Source organism: Chinchilla lanigera, unplaced genomic scaffold (assembly GCF_000276665.1).
Source record: "Chinchilla lanigera isolate Chin_1 unplaced genomic scaffold, ChiLan1.0 scaffold00020, whole genome shotgun sequence".
Taxonomy (NCBI): domain Eukaryota; kingdom Metazoa; phylum Chordata; class Mammalia; order Rodentia; family Chinchillidae; genus Chinchilla; species Chinchilla lanigera.
The window spans coordinates 21,170,807-21,191,613 of NW_004955421.1; the positions used below are offsets into that span (position 1 = coordinate 21,170,807).

General features: G+C 47.8%; 1 protein-coding gene across 1 annotated transcript in view; it reads left to right on the forward strand.

The window, feature by feature from the left end:
* Nucleotides 1-20,807, forward strand: part of Lrig1 (leucine-rich repeats and immunoglobulin-like domains 1) — a gene marked incomplete at its 5' end in the record, with an annotated part of 110,685 nt that overhangs the window by 62,198 nt on the left and 27,680 nt on the right. The window contains 2 exon segments of the mRNA XM_013513717.1: nucleotides 17,705-17,842; nucleotides 19,809-19,952. Of these exon segments, the coding sequence (XP_013369171.1) occupies nucleotides 17,705-17,842; nucleotides 19,809-19,952 (282 nt within the window).

Below are 20,807 nucleotides of genomic sequence, written 5' to 3' on the forward strand. Positions count from 1 at the left end.
CAAAAAAAAAAAAAAAACCAAAAAAAAAAACTCACACTGACTGGGTCCCTGCCTGTTTGTCCCGTCACTTTGGTGTGGAATGGCTGTCCCTCTCCTGACCTCCTCCTCTGGTGATGCCATATTCCTTTGTGAGAAAATACCCATCCCACCTGCATCTTTCTCTGCCATTCAGTGTACATTATGGGCTTTTGGGGTTGGGGTGAGGGGCAGTGTTGCGGTGGCCACATCCATCTTTTTCTCACAGCAGCTGACATGTATTGAAATGTGTGAATAAAGGAATAAACTTGAGGACTGGGGCTGCAGCTCAGTGCTAGAATGCTTGCCTAGCATGCACGAGGCCTTGGGATCCACCCCTCACAACAAAATAAAACAATATAATAAATAAATATAAAAAATAAATAGGCAATCTTAAGATTAAGTAATTGTGGATCATGGAACAGTATTGTTTAATTTCCGGCACTTACTGTCGCAAAAGGACCAGCTTGGGACGGGCAGTGAATGGTCTGCTGAGGGGTCCTGGAGAGCATAGCTCTTTTCAGCCAAGCGAGAGGACTTGCTTTCCTTGATTTATTGAAAACCTGGGCAGGGTGAAGTAGTAGTCGTTGCACCTGCCACTGGGGGTGAAATGGCAGAGGGGAGTGGTGCGGTCTGGGGGTCCCAGCGTCTGTCTGTGACTCCTTATGCTGCTGCTTTCTGGCAGCAGCTTCTCAAGCTTCAGTTTGCTAAAATAAGAAATGCCCTTACCCTAGCACGGGTGTGTCTGAGAAAGGCTGTCCGATCTTCGCCCACTTGTTCAAGTGCCAACAAGTGGTTAGGGGAAAGGCTTTTCCTGAAGTGCAGATGGAGAATTACTGCCGTTCCTTGTAGGTGTCCAGCCCACACTAGAAGACACCACCTTTTCTCTCCCGAAGACTAAGGGAAAATGGGGGAGACATGGCATTCTGAATCCAAAATTACATTATGGAGCATTTGGAATTAGAGATGTCAGTAGGTGCCTTGGGGGGTGGGTCATGGTCTGTAGCTGAAAAGTACAGAACACTCAGAGTTAAAAGCAGACACCTTCACTACAGGACATGTCAGAACATTTAATATCCTAATGCTCATTTTGAGCAGCTGTAACAGAGCAACTGTTCCTAAGATAATTCCATCACAGCTCTGTTACATTCATTTTGTTTGGTTGACCTGGAGCATGGTAAAATTCACCCCACCCCTACCCTGGGCGGGGACAGGTACTACTACCATTCTCTAAGTGCATAGCTCTGAATGTTATTTTTACCTTGGTTAGGAACTCCCCAGGGATCCTCCGTGTGGGCCTATCACATGTGGGTTTGTTTGCAGGCTGGCACCAGGCCCTTGGAACCCTCGATGTGTGTGGCGTGCTGTTTCCCATATAGAGTGAGCTTCCCCGTTCATGAAGAAAGGGTGCTGGAGTCTAACAAGTGTAGCTAATGCAAAATGAAGCAGAATGAATCATCTTCCTTGGTGTGCTCATTAGTACCTTTCCTATGTCATCCCGCAGTGGAAGTCTGCAAGAGTTGGTGGAGACTATATGTAACCATTCCCAAGGTTCATTAAGTCCAGAACTCTTTTCATGGAATACTTGCAGTCTTAGAGATAACACTTTGAGAATCTGGTATTTGGTAGCCTGTGTCTGCCACTTTTGGGGTATGAATATCCAGCAATCTTTCCTCCTCGCCAGGTGCCGGGAAAGGACATAGGGCTGGATGCCGGCCCCTGATGGCAGGCAAGGGCCACACTAGCTGTCCTAAGTGTTAGCAGCAGCGCTTTTGTCTCTGACAAGTAGACAGTTCATATGTATCCCTGGGTTTCTAAAGTCCCACAGAGCTCTGTGGTGCTCTATGCTTGGCTCTGAGAGCTGAGTAATACCATGTGGATTTGAAGTAAAATCTGTAGACCAAATAAAGTAGCAGGACGACTGATTGTACTGTGCTGCTGCAGGCCTTCCATCTGATTTTACCATAGATACCGTGGATTTTTAAATTTTAATTAAACTTTCTACTTTGGAGTAATTATTGTTGACGTGCACCTGTAAAAAGTAATAGAGCGAGATCCCCTGCATAGCCTTGATCCAGTTTCCCCAGTGGTGGTATCTTGTAAAACTTCATAACTAGCATATTGACATTGATATAGTCAAGATACAAATATTTCCATTACCACCAAGATCCCTTGTGTTGCCCTTTTATGGTCACACCTGTTTCTTTTCTGCCCCTGTACCCTTGGTGACTTGCTAATCTGTTTTTCAGATTTATACTTTTTTTTTTTCATTTAAAAAGTATTATGTAAGTGATTCATACTGTACACACACACACACACACACACACACACACACACACGTTTTGTGAGTTGGCCTTTTTCATTCTGTTAATTCTTTGGAGATTCATGTAGGTTAGTATGTGAGTTTATCCCATTTTATTTGAGGGTCATAATACATAATGTGGGCTTAACAGTCTTTGTTCAACCACTCATCCATTGAGAGGTATCTAGGAAGTTTCCAGGTTGGGCCTGTTAGGAGTAAAGCTGTTACAAACATTTAAAGTTTTTGCTGTGATCATAAATTTTCACTTTTCTAAGATAATGCCCAGGAGTATAACGAATGAGTTGCATGATAGGTGCATGTTCAGTGTTTTAAAAAACTGCTGGACTCTTCCTGAATGGCTGTACCATTTTATATTCCTATGAGCAACATGTGAATAATCCAGTTGCTCCTCATTCTGCACAGCATTTCCTGGTACACTTTTTAATTTTAGCCATTCTGATATGTGTGTAGTTAGGGCTTATTGTGGTTTTAATTTGCATTTCTCTAGCCAGTGATGTTGAATATTTTCTCATGTACTTACTTGCCATCTCTAGGTTCTTTTTGGTGGAATGTCTTTTCATGGTTATTGCGCATTTTCTAACTGTATATTTTACTTTTTGCTGTTTGAGTTCTTCACATATTCTAAATAGTTCTTTATTGGTTGTATGGTTTTTAAAATATTTTCTTTCAGTCTGTACCTTGTCATTTCGTGTAACAGGGTCATTCTCAGAGTCAATATTTTTAATTTGGGGGATAAAATGCTGTGTGTTAATAGGATTAAATCTAAGAACTTTGATTAGCTCTGGATTGAAAAGGTTTTCTTCTGTGTTTTTCTCTAGAAGTTTTACAGTTTTACCTTTTGCACTTAAGTCCATGATGACATGTTTTTAAAAGCTTGAAAGAGAAGAAAAAGCATGTGGTTCCAGGAAAGAAACAGAACACGTGTCGGGTATTGTTGGGACCCAGACAAACATGGGAACAGGTGGTTCTGGGTGCACAGCAGTAGTGCTGGCTGCAGTGCCACTTTGATGTTTATGGCAGGTCTTATCATCTTCGAGGTGGATAAGGAGGACTGCATTAAAGGGCCAGCTCCTTAATGCCACCCGGACACATCTTACCTCTCCCTGAGTGTAACCAGATCATATGCTGAAAGGCTTGGGAAACTACCTGGTAGGAGCTAACCTAAATCATATGATCAGGAGATCAAAAGTCTTCCTGATGGGACAGGAAACAGACCTGGTTTATGTTTGAAGGTGCATCAGTGGTATCGTTCTCCAGAGTGGGGAGGCTCTTGTCTTGGAGAATATAACCAAATGCTGAAACAGCTTCCTGCTTTGCCTGGAACAGCAAAGCTGTCAGGAAGCTGGCCTGTGAATCTCAGCGATGTGCCAGTGTCAGGCAGAGGCAAAAGGTCCTTTTGTGGCCCAAGGAGGTTTGCCGGGCTCCCCAGCACCCTCGGTCCCCTCTCTTAGCCCGGAACGTCTAATCTGACTGCTCCTGCCTTTGTCGCTCCATAGAGCAGCCACGAGCTCACACCCTACTAAGCTTGGCACCTCCTAACTAGGGTCTTGACCCCTCTGAGCCTGAGTCTCGAGGTCCTTTGACATTCTGAGCTGGGCAGCAGTGAGTGGGCAAGTTTCTTCTCCCGGAGAATCACCGAGCAGACCTGTCTTATTGCCCGGGGAAATAAGAGTCTCTGCTTACCAGTGTAGAGATGAGAAAGCTGACCACCCAGTCATTTTTCATATAAATAAGGGACATCTGCCGGTCCCTGCAGCAGCTGCATGTTGGCATGCTGAGGGCTGAGGGCTGAGGAGGGCCATGTGAAAGAGTGGGCAGGAGTGTTGGACCCCCAAGGGGTGCAAGGGGTATGTGCAGGGGCTCACAGCAGGATTTGCCCCCACTCCGCATCTGCAGAGACAGACCTGCCTGTTTTATCACATGGTGTGGCCCAGTGCAGAGGACATTTCTCCCTGCTGTGTGCCAACTAGAGGTACAAGGGGCTATCCAGAGGAGCTCTTTTCCCCGGGGATTCTTCGGCTTGCTTCCATGATGCGGCAGTTCCATCCTCCAAGGGGCAGTGTGGGGTGTGGATTCACATCCTAGGGTCCAGTCCCAGCTACTCTGCTTCTTGCTTTGTAACCTTCAGAAACTTAGTCTTCTTTTCCTCAGCATCTCAATCTGTGAAATGGGGTGGTAGTAGTATTCCTGTCTGGGTGGTCGGGGGGTTAAGTGAGGTCGTAGCTGTGAGGAGCCAGGCTGCTGGTTGCCAGTAAGCACCAGCAGAATGTTCCTGTGTGAAAGCTACCATTGCTCTTGCTGCCCTGTCTACTGAGAAGGAAAGAACAGGGATAAGACGCCTCCTTTATGGCAAAGGAGCAAGGGGAAGCTGCCTTGGAGCTTCCAGTGCCCTGTGCAGTAACTCTGGCATTGGAACCATTTCCTGGCAGCTGCAGAAGCCCCAGGGCTCCATCGCAGGCTCCAGCTACAAAGGCCCTTTGAAGTTGTCACCACCTGGAGCAAACTCCTCTGCCAGGAGACATTAGGGTGCAAGGTTCAGTGGAAGCGACCTGTAGGTGCAGTATCCTCATGTGCCTGGGGAAAACAGGTGAGGAAAGCCTGAGGGCAGCCTGCGCCACTGCCCCATCCACACTGCCCCTTGGATGAAGGGATCAAGTCCCACAGTCCGGTGTCTAAGTTCCCCTTACCTGCCCTGTGCATTTGCTTACCTGATTGACAAGCACATTAACGTAATATGCAGGAGAGCCACACATGGCGTTTCCTGCCTCTTCTCCTGCCTGGACCTTCACGCACATCGATCCCGTGTGTCTCTCCGGTTCGGCACAGAGGTTTGCGCACTCTTCTGGGTATGCGCCATGCCTGAGCTGGCACAGGAAGGCAGCCCCAGGCGTATGTAATGAGGTTATTGGTGGTTTCATGTATTCCAGGCCTAGATGGTGAAGTGTAATGACAGCCTACTGGCTTTGGACCCCTGGTGACCTCTCCCAGTTGCTGACAAGCCTTTGTGGACTTTAGGGCAGTGTGAAACACAGCGGCTTCGTAATTGTCCATTCCCGGGATTGGGGTCTTTCCCACCTACCCCTCCAGTGAGGTGAGCCTTCCTTAGAGGAGAACTCATTGCAGCTCCTTGGGGTGATTAGGCTTGTTGCCAGCTGTAAGGGGTCCTGTCCCTTGCTTGTTCTTGGTTGCTGCCCTCTCCTGCCTTGCCCACTTTTCTGGGCCAGAAGCAGCAGCTCAGCCCCTGGAACATGGGTAAATGCATGGCACTAGCTTGTTGTGTGTGGGAGGTCCTTCCCTCTTTCCTCAAGGCACAGTGAACCAGGCATGGCCACACAGCCTTGACAGTGGTGATGACAACGAACTGAGGCTTGTTCTAGGGAGAACTCAGGGGAGGCCAGGTCAGCTGTGCAGTACTCCCAGACCTTTTGTTGTGTGGGGTTGGTGAGGTAGGTGAATTGGACAGTGCTGATCCACTGACCCCCGGGCTGGGCTGGCATCTGTGAGGGCCGTGGACCTGTGCAGGGTTATCTGTGTGGCCAAGAGGACCGCTGTCAGTGTGCTGTGGTGTATAAAGGTATGAAGAGGGAAACAAAAGGAGAGGAATAGAAGTGATAGATCAGCTCGCTTAGCGGGCAGTGAGTGATCATGAGTGGCTCTGTTGCCCTGACCACAAAGGAGAAACACTTGCGGCCTTCCTGGTCCAAAGGCACCCATACGTGGATGGGAATTCTGGTAGCAGTGACTCGTTCCTGGCTTTTTGTCTCCTGGCTCCACTTGGTACCTCTTTGCCCTGCCCAGCTGCCAGGACAGATTCCCTCCTTCCAGGCCCAGAAGGGGCTCCTTGAGCCCTAGCAGTCCCTGCCAGTGTTAGGATGGCTCAGCTTCTCTCCTCAAGACTTGCGGCCTCGGTGTGACTTGCACCAAGGGGCCCTGGACCAGCAGTGACTACTTGGAACGCCAGAGGCAGGGGTAGGGAGGCGCTGAGAGGCGCAACTCAGAGGGGTGAAGCTGCCTCCCGGGGCTGGGGCCAGGAATAGTGTTAGGGGAGCAGACCTGGCTCTTCCATGAACGGCAGTGTTTGGGGTTAAACGGGCCTTGGGAAGTGCATAAGTAACTCAAATCCAACTCTAGTGTCAGTCTGTCAGCTTTACTACAGAAGAAAGTTAACTTTATATACTTTTAAGGTTTTTTTTTTTGGTTTTTTTCTGGTACCGGGAATTGAACTCACAACCTTGCTCTTGCCAGGCAGGCGCTGTGCCGCTGAGCTAAATCCCCAGCCCACTTTTAAGTTTTTTCTTCCTAAAAAGTTTTTAACAGGATGGTATCTTGCCATTCTTTTTTCTTGCATAACCTTCAGAAAATTGAACTAAAGTTGTAATTCATTGTGTTCTCAGTAGACACCAATTGAGTACCTTTTCTGTTCTCAGTGTATTTCGCCTGGGGGCCAAGGTTATAGCAGTAAATAAGGTGAGCTAGGCATCCCAGCCAGAGTGCAGCATATACCCTATTGACTGCCTCTTAGTGGAGGAGGTTCTGTTTCTAATTCATATACTTTTAGAGCAGTTTCAGATTTATAGAAAAAATTGAGCGGAAAATACAGAATTACTACATTCCCTCCCTTACCCTCTCTCTGTCTTTACACCATTTCTCTGGGCCCTATTTTTTGTTTGTTTGTTTTTGGTATTCAGGGTTGAACTCAGGGCTTTCACACTGAGCTGGGTCTCCTTTTTTTCCTTTAAATTTTGAGACAGGGTCTCACTAAACTGCTGAGTTTCCCAGGCTGAGCTTGAACTTGTAATCTCCCAGGCTCAGCCACCCAGGGCACTAGGGTTATGTTTGCTCTGTTACTAACACTGCCTTAGAGTAGCACATTGATTACAACTGATGGATAGACTGATACTGATACATTATTTCTAACTATAGTCCACAGTTTATATTAGGGTTCTTTCTTGGTGTTGCGTGTTCTCTGGGTTTGATTAATGTATGATGACATGTACCCATCATCTCAGAGGTTTCACTGCCCTCAAAGTCTTCTGTGTACTCCATATCCATCCGTTTTTCCACCCAGTGCCCTGGCAACTACTGATCTTTAAACTCTCTCCGTAGTCTTAGCCTTTCCCAAAAATGTCAGCTCTGGAATCGTAAAACTGTCTTTTCACCCAATAATGTCTATCTCTGTAGGTGTGTGTGTGTGTGTGTGTGTATTAAAATGAAATGCAGAAATACCCGGATAGCTTGGACTGGATTCTGATGATCTGCGTCACTTTGGACTTAGTGGAACAGTGGTGGCTGCTTTTTGACTGTCCCTAGATTTCTGTACTTTGGACTTCAGGCATCCACCTCAATAGTTAGAAGTGGATGCGTGGGAGAACCAATTTGGATCTGCTGCAGTGGAGTCCCTGGGACCGTGCCCTCTCATGGGGATTGGGACATCAGGGCTCTCACACTGAGCCTCTGCAAGGAGTTAATGGGAACTATCTGTTGAAGACCCCAAAGGCACAGTGACCCTAAAGGAAGTGAATGGGTTGAGAGGTTGGCTGACACAGCCCACTCCTGCCTTTAGAGGGGTTGACCCCGCCCAGCGGAGGCTGTTTATCCGGCCACTGGGCTGCTCTTGTTTTTTATCCGATCTCCACCTGAATAAACAGATCCGGAACGTCATCTGCAGCCAGGCTGAGAATCTGCCAAAATTCCCCAGGGAACTGGTGATTCACCAGCAGCAGAGGAAAAGAGGGAGTGAGCGAGCAAGAGAGAGAGACCTGCTTATTCTGATTCTCATTTCCTGTCCCGCAAATAATCCTGGCTGGGCTGTTTCTTGTGAGACACTGGTTTCTTCGAGCAGATTATCAATTTATGCAGTGGAACAGATGGTTTTCGTTTTCATTTTTAAGAAGATGGACATAAAGCAAGATAGTGAGGGTGATGTTTGTGATTGTCATTCTGAGAAGAGAAACGTTTCTTCAAAGTGGCTTAGGAAACCGCTTCTGCATTCGTTCATTTAAAAATCTCCTTTCCAAGTTGGCACATGGGCAGTGGTCTTGATGTTATTCTTGCTAGTCGGGTCTTAGAATCATCATCATTATTTTGGTGTGCATTACGTCTGTCCTTACAATAAAATAATTCTGTCTGACATCTGAACAAGATTAGATTTGAGCCTGGCCATGTTATGTGGCCTCAGGCTATGTTCCTGATGCTTTTTAGTGGGGGGCAATGCAGGAAAGGGGGCTTGTGAGTGGGGTGGCCTCTGAGAATATGGTCAGATGAAAACAGCGCTTGGATCAAGTGGTTTTTCAGTTGCATTTGAACCCCAAGGAGTTCGGTTTAAAAGAAACACTACCAGTGTCTAGTGAGGCTGAGCACGCGTGTACTCGGTGACCTGTGCAGTGGCGCTGTGCTGGCCCTGCGTGCCACCGGAGGAGCGTGCGCATATGCGGCACCTGCGCAGTGCTTGTCCATAGTCTTCGCTGTGAGTTTTTATGGTACCCGTCCAGGAGATAACTCACTGTGCATCAGCAGTGCAATGAAAAACGAAACTGCTATATATTTCTTCAATAGAAATATTATACTACAATGGAAAAGAATTCACTACTGCTAATGCCACAATGTGAGTAGATTTCATAAACATAACCTTGAGAGACAGCAGGAGAGTAGACACAGAAGAGTTTCATGTAATAAGACACAAAATAGGCAGAGTTAATCATGGGGGATAGAAAGTGGAAGTTCTTTTCGGTCTGGGGAGAATAACTAGGAAGCTAACGAGATGCCGGACGTGCCTGGGGTTCTTACGGTGTTCTCCCTCCACAGTGGTGCACACCTTTCATAAAAAACAGAACTCTGCACATGTAATTTATGTACTTTAAGTATAACATATACTTCAGTGAAAATGTTTGTGAACAAAAAACTGCCCACACTTGGCCATATGGCCTGCCTGATGGTACTGTATTTTTTTTTTTTTTTAACAAAGAAGAACTCGTTACCTTTATTGTGTTCTTAGGGTAAGCATATGGGCTGCTCTGCCCTGGACTGAAGTTACACTCACGTTGCCTGGGTTCCACATGGTATCCCCACATGGTAGGTATGGTTGCTGGTGAGCCTTCAATCCGGGGGTGTTTAACAACTGAGCCACGTTCCTAGCCCTTTTTATTTTTTATCTTAGTCTCACTGAGTTGCCCAGGCTGGCCTAGAACTTGGAATCCTCCTACCTAAGCCTCCTGGGTAGCTGGGATTATAGATTGCGCCTCTGTGTCCAGCCCTTCAGCCATTTTGATCAGAACTTTGAGTGCCTGCTGTGGGTGGGCATGGGTTCTGTGCTGTGAGGTGGAGTCTTAGAACTGTGGAGCAGACCACGAGGAGCAAAGCGCTGTGGGCATCAGAGCTGTGAGGATGTTAGGTTTGATGAACCGTGTCTGCCAGGATCACTGTGGGGAATGGTGGCAAGTAGGGATGGAAGTGTGTGTGAGGTAAAAGAATTTTTTCCGTTCTGGGGCTAGATTGTATGAATGCATATGTTTTAGCCAGAGGTCCAGGCAAAGCAGAAAGCTATAACTTGGATTTTGCTAACTTGTTAAATAATTAAAACTATGGGAGAGTGCTATTTCTGATTAGAGTCCACACTCAAGAAGTAGACAGTTACCATGAAGTTATCCCAGCCTAGGTGGCAGGGCTGGTGAGTTAGCCAGCTTCAGTATGTTTCAGAGTAATCGGCAGAACTAAAAAAAGGGAGGGTACTCAGTGTGGAGATCTCTGTGCTCTGCAAGGTAGTCCTGTTTGCCTGCTTAGCTCTGCTGGCTCCAGAGTGTAACCTGGATCATCTTTTAGGGGCGGAACAATGTAGACTGGGGTTCTGTTTCACTTTTTGAAAAGGTAGAAAATACATTGGCAGAAAAGATTGTGATTAGTGATGTCTGACATGGAGCACAGAAGGGAGAATGGGAGGGGCCTCTTTTCCTGTCCAGTAGAGAAATGTTTAGCCCCATTTTGCAGACGGTTAAGCTAGAAAGAGAAACAGTGGTTTACCCACACTTGCAAAATTGCATCAGGATTAGAATTAGAATCTGGGTCTGTGTTCCCAGAAACCCAAACTTGTTGCCATGATATTAACAGGAATAGCAAATCCTGGCCCACTGCTTATTTTATTTTATTTTATTTTATTTGGTTTTGGTTTTTCTCCGGGAACCAAACTCACGACCTTGCGCTTGCCAGGCAGGCGCTTTGCTGCTGAGCTAAATCCCCAGCCCCCCACTGCTTATTTTAGTAAGTTAAAATTTTAGAGGAATACAACTGCAGTGATCATTTACATGTGACCCGTGGCTGCTTTGGGACTGCAGCAGCAGGGTTGATTCGTTGTGACAGTGACCATACAACCCAGGAAGCCTAAAATATTCATCATTTGGCACATTATGGAATAAATTTGGTGATTCTTGGTGTAGACAATAGGTTCATAATTTCAGGAACCAAAAATTATCCAGTTGACCCACCTTGCCCTTCTGCCTTTGATCTCCTCACCCTTTCTTCCTGGTGGTTTATCTGTGACATGAGATCTTTTCCAGTACTAATGGGAATACCTTATAAACCAGGCTTTCACAGAACCATAGTGGAACAGTCACTTATGATAAAGAGTTTTAAGTGTGGGTTTCAAATACCTCCATCTGTTTTATTGTCTAATTTAACACTGGCTCTGAAAATGTAGCCAAGTAGGGCGACTTATCTAGCCTGCTGTTCACCTTTGAAGACTGATTTTATTTTTGAAGTCTTAAACAGGTGTTGGTTTAATAGACTTGCGCTGTATTAAATTCTCCTGGCCCCAGAGGGCAGGCTGAGTGGTAAGCTGACACTGGGTGGAGGCGATGCCATGTGACCTAAGGCCACCACACACTTTCCCAATGCTCCATCGTGCAGAATCTCTAGTTCTGTGAGTGTTCCTTTGATGAAGCCAGTAAGAAGTGTTCTTAACACAGCACTGCCTTGCTCTGTTCTTACCCTTTCTGTAAATGTCCAAGGATCTCTTTGCTGCTGTGCCTAGGAACGAAAGGACTCAGCCTTCACTTGTGCAGGTCTGTGAAGACATGACCTCAAGGGAACCACTCTCTTCTCTTCATGCAGAACATGCAGCCTCAGAACTGTAGCTTCGCCGGCCGTGGTGGCGCACGCTTGTAATCCCAGCACTCAGGAGGCTGAGGCAGGAGGATCGTTGTGAGTTTGAGGCCAGCCTGGGTATAAAGTGAACTCAAGGCCAGCCTGAACTGCACAGCAAGACCCTGTCTCAAAAAAAAAGAACTGTAGCTTTGTCTCTGTACCGGCCATTGTACACTTGCTGCTCGTCCAGGACCAAGGAAGCTGATACACAAACAGAGTCACCTGGCAGAGGTCGGTCTGCACAGACTAATCTGAGATGAGCAAGAAATAGCCAGCTAGCATTCATACCTAGCCCAGCTTTGCTGAAGTTTATGGTTGTGATCTGGGATCATGTCCAGAAGATTCTGCCAGGAGAGCCTCTTAGGTGAGCTCATAAAGAGTCACACTCCCCTAGATTTGCATCTCAGCTCCTCTTGCTTGCCACATGTGTGACCCTGCGCAAGTTCCAGTAGATCTCTGAGCCTCAATTTTTCCAGCCATCTAAGCAGAGATATAGCAGTGCCTATTTCTTGTTTTTTTTTTTCTTCTTCTTTTTTTTTTTTTTTTTTTGGTTTTCACATTTTTAAAGATTTTTTTTTAAATTTTTAAAAAAATTTATTATTTCTTTAGATTGCTGTGTGATTTTATTGCTATGTCGTACAGGGCCCAGTACATGTATTATAGGTATTCAGTAATCAGCTCTTGCTAAAGAGCACTTGCAGCTGGATTTGGAGGTTCTGAAAATTTGCATGGACCTTCTTAGGAAACAGGCAGTTGGTTATGTTGAGTGACTAATGTGAAGACATCTGCGTTTGTACATGGCATTAAAAAAATGAACGTTTCTTAAAGTTGAGTGATGGCTTGAGTCAGGGCAGCCGAGAGGTCTTCTCAGAGAGTGAGGGAGGGTTCCCTGCGGGGGTCTGAGTACTACTGTTTCCTCTGGCCTGTCTGCAGGGATGCCTGGAAGGGCTGTCTACATCTGAATGGTGGGGGCGGAGCTGGTGTTCCTGGGTCATGGACATAAGCCTGGGCCCCTCTTGGCGGTGGGAATAAGATGTCCATCCAGTTGTGGTCCTTTGGATCTTGAGCCACCCTGAGGCCTGCAGAAGTTGCAGCCTGGGACCGCGTAGGAAGTGTGGCTTCCCAAGTCAGCCCACTGTCCCTGTGGCTGGGTTTGACTTCCTGCAGCTGGAGCAGGCGTGTTTCATGGGTGAGGCTCAGAATGAGAGCTTGAAGGCCTTGGCTGATGGGAGCCAGACTGCTGTTTTTCTTTCATTTGTTCATTCATTCACTTCCCAAAGTATCTCCTATAAGTTACACCCTCATCTTGGTCCTGAGGATACAAGTCTGACTAGCGAAAGCAGGAACTCGTTTCATGGAGGTACTGCTGCCTGCCAGGTCTCGTCAGCCCATGTGGCACAGGAACGTCACACCCCCGGATTCACACCTGCGAGTGCTGTAGCTAGCATTTGAACTTGGGTGGGGCAGTGCCCACAGCGCGTGTTCCCGTGTGGTGCCATGTTCCAGAGCAGGAAGCCCTCCTTGGCCTTGGGTGGAGTTGCTGGGGTCCTCAGGTATCTAAGCAGGGTGGTTCCTGCCACGCAGGGCAGGACTGCTGGTTTGGCAGGAGCCTGGAGCTCTCAAGTCGGCTCTGCTGTGCACAGGACATTTTGGAAGGTTTGGTGCGGACCTTGGCTGTAGTTAGAGCATAGAGACCAACCCTGGGACAGATGGTGGCGGCGTGTCCTCAGCGGCTGGGCGTGTGGCTTGGAGCCCTGGGACTCTGCGGAGCTGTCATTACGTGCACATTTATGTTTGAGTAGTCCTCCTTCCTGACGCTCCTGAGAGCTCCTGACTGAGCTCTTCTGCTTTCTTCTGCACAAATGCTGGGGAGCCCCGCGTCTGTACTACCTTCAGCCTTTCTAAATTTAACCTGTATTCACTCTTTGTGAGTCCCTCAACAGACAGCTACTGAGCATCCACTCCAGGCCTCATGCTGTTCAGGTGGCTGGGAGCACCGTGGTAAACAAAGCAGACAAACATTTCTGCCTTCCTGTTGGCATGGTATAGTGGGAAACAAGTAACTAAAGAGTGTGCGAGACGATAATTAGTGCGACTGAGAAAAGTAGCAAACAAGGGAGAGGAAAATGTGTGTGTGCACACGCACGTGTGGGTAAGCGCTGTGGCTTTAAGAGGGTGGCTAGGGAGAGTCTGGTTAAGGTGAGGTTCGTAGGACAAGAAAGCTGAGGGTTTGGGGCAGGTGAATTTCTGGGAGAACAGCATTCTGAGCACTGGGAACAGCAAGTACAAAAGTCCTGGGGTGGGCATACCTGGGGTCATAGGAGGTGCAAGAGTGGGAGGCTAGGTCGGTGTCTGAAAGGTAACCTGGGCCCTGAGGGAATTGCAGGGCCTTGCTCCTCAGTGAGCCACAGGAGTCAGCGTTTGTTTTAGGCAGCAGAGTCCTGGGAACTGTCTTGTGTTTTGTTTCATTAAATTGTGGTAAAATACACATAACATAAAATATGACTGTGGAGTTGAATAGTGTTAAGTACGCTCATGTGCCGCGGACCTCAGGACTGTTTCCCTCTTGGGAAACTGCGACGGCGTGTCCATGGAAAAGCTCTTCGCCGTGCTCTTTCCCGGTCTCTGGCAGCTGTCTGTCCACTTTCTGTGTCAGGGAACCACTGCAGGTACCGCGTACAGGTGGAATCACACAGTATCTGTGGTTTTGTGACGGCTTGTTTCACTTCGCGTGGTGTCCTCCAGGGCGGCCTTCGTTGTTTCAGAGCACATGGCAGAGCCTCCCTTCTGCGGGCCGAGCAGTATTCCATGATACGTGTGCACTGCATTCACTCAGTCTGTGCTGACGGGCGCGCAGGGTGCTTTACCTTTTGAATCGTGCGATGAAGGCTTGTGGGAACATGCGTATACAAACGTCTCCCTGAGGTTTGCTTTCCGTTCTTTTAATACTCTTAAATAGAATTGCTCCCCATCGTGAATGTGTTTATTTCCACAAACATATACTAAGGGGGGGTGAATTCGATAACATACTGTAAGATCCTACTTATGTTTTGAAATATAGGGGTATATTAAATATATTTATCTTTAAATATAAAGATCTGACAATTCTTTAAAAATGGGATTGCTGGATCATGTGGTGAATCTGTGTGTAAGAGTCAGTTCGCTGTGTTCTTCAGTACCCCTTTCCGCTCCCTCCCGCAGTGCGCACGTGTCCTGTTCTCCGGAGCCTCACCCGCACTTGCTGCTTCTGTTTCCCTTCGACAGCAGCCGTCCCAGGGTGTGAGGTGATAGCATAGTTTGTAACTTGCATTTCCTTTTTGAACGCTGATTGTGCACATCTTTTCATGTGCTTGTTGACCATTTGTATACCTTCTTCAGAGAAGCAGCCACTCAAGTCCTTGGCCCCTTTTTTAATTAGAATGTTTATTTTCTGTTGTCAGGTTATTTATATAGAATCATCTAGGACAGCTCACAGATAAAATCCATAGATGCTTGGGTCCTTCTATAAAATGACACAGTATTTGCATATACCTGTATTCAGCCTCCCATATACTTTAAATCATCTCCAGGTTACTTTTACTATCTAATACAGTATAAGTGCTATATAAATAATTGTTATACTATGGGGGTGGTGAGAAAAATGTTCATACATGTTCAGTACAGATGCAGGTTTTTTTCTAAACATTTTTTGCCAGTGCTTGGTTAAATCCACAGAGGTAGAACTTGCACATACAGAGGTGACTGTATTCTGGATATGAGCCTCTTATCAGTAATTTGATTTGTAGATATTTCCTATTCTAGAGCTCCCTGCCGACTGACTTTTATTGTCAGGGTCTGTCTGGGTTGCGAATAGGTTGCAAGTGAGTAAGGGTGGAAGGTGCCGCCAGGGGCCTGCTGGCCTGGCTTCCTCTCCGGAGCTGTGGGCTAGAAGATTCAGGATCATCACCTGATGCTCCGCAGCCCTCACCTGCAGCCCGCTGCTTGCGGTTGTCCAGTGCCGACCTCCGCCGGCTGCCCTTCCACCCAGCGTGCTGTGAGGCGTCCCCTGCCAGCCCTTCACCGCTGCACCCTGGTCACAGGCGCCTGTCTCAGCAGCTTCCTGGAGGAATAAAGTATGGCCGCCTGGCTCCTTCAGTCCTAGCGCCCTTGTTTCCCATCTCCGCGGCTGCTCCTTCTGCCAGGTGGGAGAACTTCTCCCAGTGTGTGAAAGAGACTCACTCGACTTCCTATGGGTCCTTTGTGCAGAGGAGGGGTCCAGGGTGAGTGTGAGTCTTTGAATAAATAGACTGGCGAGAAAGACGAGCAGGGTTTACGATAAAAGACCAAGACCGAGCGGTTGCAGAGGCGATGTGGGGAGAGGAGAGGGAGGTGTGAGACATGTCAGGGCTGTCACTGCCAAGCCGGGGTTTCGCTGGTGCAAAGCCTTGGCCTGCGAGGCCTGTCTCTGTGCAGCTTTGGGTGAAGGAGCCTGGTCCTGGACCCTCTTTTTCTGGCTTTCTGGGACTGTATTTAGAGTTCCAGAGTAAGGCTGGACTCTCTCGCCTGTATTGCTTGTTCTTTTTCTAACTGTGCCCTACATAATAAGGGCTTTTCTTTTTCTTTTAGAATCAGAAAACTGAAGAGACTATCTTTATTAGGGAATTTAAAGAACTCAAAAGAAGTAGCAGGGCTGTGTGTGTGCCTTCCGTTCTTGAGTGGGTCCTCGGTGGGCAGAGTTTTGCCCTTGTAAATGGAGTTTTGAGTTGAGGACTGGGAGATGTGTGGAAACAACAAAGGAACCAGGGAGAGGCCCACAGCTTCTGGGAATAAGGGCCTTGTTTATGCCCATTGGAACTGATTTGGCCAAGTATTTGTTTAAAGGAGATGCCATTTGGTAAGGGATGCCTGGCTTCTTTTGTGTTCCAGAATGTTCTGATTGGCTGGAGAGCAGCCCTGGGTACTAAGAATGGGCCCGAATGTGTGTCTGGAACCCAGGAGGCCAGTGCTGCCCCCTCACACACTCTTAGGTTTCTACTGTTGGAGCGGAGCCACCGTGGTTTGAATGCCAGGCAGAGCGAAGTGCACAGCAGGGCAGCCCCACCTGGACTGGCGTTCATTACTTCTTCCTCACTCATAACTTGGTTGCTTGCTTAGCTTGTGGGCTTGACAGAAAGAGGATTAAAGGTCCAAAGAAGTCACGGTGTAAAGTGGCTTTCTCGGCGCAGTAAACATTGACACTGATTCATGTTGGATGGATGCTTCAGTGTGGTTTCAGCTTGGGTTACTCACTTAGGTGCGTTTATCCTGTGGCCCATGGTTTGGACACTCCTGCATTGTAATAAAAATATTAAAAATTAAGGAGATTTTGTTACTTACATATGTTAACTGTACTGTAATTTATACATGGCCCAAGACAATTCCTCTTCACTCAGTGTGGCCCAGGCAAGCCAGCCATCCCCACCTGTCAGCTACAGGTTGCACACACCTGGAAGAACGACAGGTTGTGGCCTCATATTTCTGGTGCAAAAACTGAGGCCCAAATTCATTACAGGTGTGAGGTATAATGGGCTGGGGATGTGGCTCAGTGCTAGAACTCTTGCCTTGCACGCATAAGGCCCTGGGTTCGATCCCCAGCACCACCAAAAAAAAAAAAAAAAAAAAAGTAGAGGTAAGGGTTTTGATTTTGGTTACACCTAGAAAGTGAGTTTCCCTTTCTCTTTTTAGATAGTCAGGATTTTGCCATAATTATCATCATTTTGTAAAGATCTGTTTCTATGGCTGGCACTGTCAATGACAGTAAAATGTGAGCTGTGTAACAGTGTCTTACATTGGATCAAACTGACCACCGGGCCCTGATGCCTACAGCCCTGAAAGTTACGCCGCTGGTGTAGATGGGAGCCGGGATGGAGCTGGCTGGTCGCACCAACTCATCCTTTATGGGAGGTGCATCACTGGGCGCCGGGCGTGTCAGTCTGGTCTCCAGTGGCCTTAAATACCACCTTTGCCCTTACCCCTGGGCACAGCATCCGAGTCGTAGTACTCCGGCAGACAGACAACTTGTCCCAGCATAAATCTAGCACTCTCTCCAGCTCCCGGCTAACAGGAGGAAGAATTGGAGATCACATTTTGAGTACCACTGAACTGTAGTTTTTATTAAAGAACAAAGTAAAAATAATGGAGGAGAGCATAGTTTTATTTTCTTGTAGTTATTTTGCAAAAAAGGAAATGTTCAAGTCACCTCCCCTTTTTCAGGCAGCACAATAAGATTCGCAGTGTGGAGGGAAGTCAGCTGAAGGCATACCTGTCCTTAGAAGTGTTGGACCTAAGTTTGAACAATATCACAGAAATCCGGAGCACCTGCTTCCCACATGGACTGCGCATAAAAGAGCTGTAAGTACTTCTGCCTCCTGGGCCACCTTTCTGCTTTCCGGCCAGGTAATGGCCTTCCTGGTGCCTAGCTCCGATCTTTGTTTCCCAGCCACAGCTGGCCGAGTCGGTGGGGACAGTGCAGGCTTTGGCTTTCCTCAGCAGGGCAGAGAGAAGAGGCCCCATTTACAGAGCATTTCCAAGTCTCATACATCTCCTGACACTCCGGATACAGGGGGAAGTGGAGGCAGACAGAGGTCCTTCATTATTATCGAGAATGCACTACCCAGCCTGTTTTGGTTCCCATCTTTTGGGCTACCTCCCAGAAAAGCGTGGAGAGAAAGCTTGGGTGTCGGAGTACTCAGACTGGAGGGAGACCCCGCTGAACTTGTCGGTGCTGGTCTTTTCAGAGGCATGCCCCATTAAGACAAGCCATTCGGCCTATTTGGGGAGGGCCGTTACTTTGTTCTGTGGGTTCTTTGGACCTTTTAGATTTGTTTTCCTTTAACCCGTATTAATTCCACATTTCATGTGCGGTGGAGAATAGACAGGAATAAAAATGTTTAAGCCTGAGTAATCTACTACTTGTTGTAGGAAAACGCTTCTCTGGAGAAGAATCTGAACACCTACTATAAAGAGACGTTTTCCAATTGGCAGTGAGTAGTTTTGGAACTCATTTGCAAGGCTGCTGTACAGGTCGTCATGACCCATCTTTCAGGAAAGATAAGGTTTGGACGTGGATTTTTCAGGACCTGGAGGGGAGGAGCAGTTTCTTTTTTGGCTGCATCGAGGTGCCAGAATTGGGAGTAGGAGGCCTTTGCCGTTGTTAAGTCCTAAGTGGGGGCTTTGAAAAGGCGTCCAGCTGCCACCTGACACGTTCTTGTTCAGGACAAAGAAACCACCGACTGCCCAACGGAACGGCCGCGGCCTTCCTTCCCTGCACAAAGGCGGGAGGGACTCTCCTCTTTTGGCAGCTGGTGGCTGGTGTATCTTCACCACGCAGACCGTTCTTCTCTAACCTGGAGTGTTAAGAACAAACAGTTCGGCCTCACTTGCCGAGGACCCTCCTGTGCCCTGCCCCGGCCTCTGCCTCATGGAGAGCACAGCTGCCCGGTCGCCTCACCCCGCGACGGCAGACTCACTCCAGTCTCTGTCCTTTTCACATAGGCCAGGAGCACCTAGACTCGTTTGCGAGAGGCCGTAAGAGAGGTGTTGGGACTAGCTTCTCACAGCAGTGCTGTACTGTTCCTTCCTTTTTTGTTATTTGGTACAGTGGGCACACAGTGAGAGGCACGCATCGCTGCTGTTTACCGCAGTGCGCGTCTTCTCTGTGTGGTCGCGGGAGGCACTCCCGACATACCCAACCTGTAGGTGCAGGCATCATGAGAAGGTGCTGCTTGTGTTCTGACGGACCTGGCACGGGTCTCCTTAACAAGTTTTTCTAAAGCATTTAAAAGTTTTTGAACTGGTGTATATGTACTTGTTACGTAAGTCGTAAGTCACACTGAGATTGACCTCACAGAGGCTCTCCCCAGACTGTTAAGTCAGCACTGACCTCGCGTCTCGGTTTTCTTTCTGCTTCCTAGGCTTCTTCTCATCAGCCTGGGGCAGGGGGTGGGGTGGGGGAAGAGTCGTACAGGTGGCCCCTAAGGACACCAGTGGGTGGCAGGCTGGTGTGAGAGCGTTCAGGTGAGGTGTGTGACCGTCAGTCCCATCCTCTTGGCCCTGCCGGCCTGAGTAGTGTGCTATGGTTGAAACCAGGCTTGCCTTGCGGCCTTTGTTGGGCGGTCCCGCCCGCTCCGTTTGTGTGGTTCCCCACCTGGAAGTCAGTACAGGCTTCAGAGGCGTGTGATAAAAATGTCTCATTGGAAACCTGTCCCTCTGCATGTGTCTCAGTGGGTTTTCCCAGCTCAGACCCGCGGGTCCTGTGTCTGCAGCACAGTGAAGAAGGCCGCTTGCTGCATTCTATCTTCTCCCTGAATCGTTCCAGCAACCTGGGGGGCAACCGCATTGGCACGCTGGAGCCCGGAGCGTTTGATGGTCTGTCACGGTCGCTGCTTACTCTTCGTCTGAGCAAAAACAGGATCACCCAGCTTCCTGTAAAAGCGTTCAAATTACCCAGGCTGACACAACTGTGAGTACAGAAACCTGCACTTTAATTAAGGCTGGCAAACTTTATGGGACCACGTTTTCCCCAAGGACCCACACCAAATGCAACCCCTTCCTCGCACTCCCCCGGCAAAGCTCCACATAAACTGTCGTTCAATGGTGCTATGGCAACACCTAATAAAAGCAAATTAGGAGCTCCGCCTGGTGCTGGTGGGCTGCCTTAGACTGCTGAGGAAAAAGGTCCTTGGAGTGCATGTACACATGCTTGTCTTTGCTGACATTTTCCAAAATGAAATGGAAGATCCTGCTGGTTAGCTGTTGTGTGTTGTTTCTTATTTATCGCAAAAGTTTTAGTGTCACTTTTAATGGTGCTCATAAAATCTATACCTTGGGCACGAGGGCATCTGACACTCCTTGGACAGCCTGACAGGAACTTCATATACCTAGAGGTAGTAAGCAAGAGATGGTTGTTGTCTTCATCCCCTAAATCTTACAAGGTAGTTAACTTAATTTTTTCTCTTAAAATGATCAGTTAGGTTTTCAATGCCCAAAGCCAGTTGTCCTTCAGGATGGCATGAGCTTTTAGAGTCAAGAAAAACTTCATTCATCAAAACCTAGGGAAGGACTTTTGTCCCTCCCATCAGTTTGTCATCTGCTACCTGGGTGCTAGAAAGAGTATTGGGTTCCCCCTCCTCCTCCCCCGCTTCCCTCACTTTCCTCCTCTTCCTCTCCCTCCTCGTCTTCTTATTTTTAGTAGAAAGTGTGTTTCAGGAAAATAAGCTAACTTTGGAAATATGGTTTAAATAGGGCAGCATACTTGTTGAAGGCCCAGCTGGAGGCAAGACAGGGGTCCCCAGCCTTCACCGCAGCGTGTCACCTC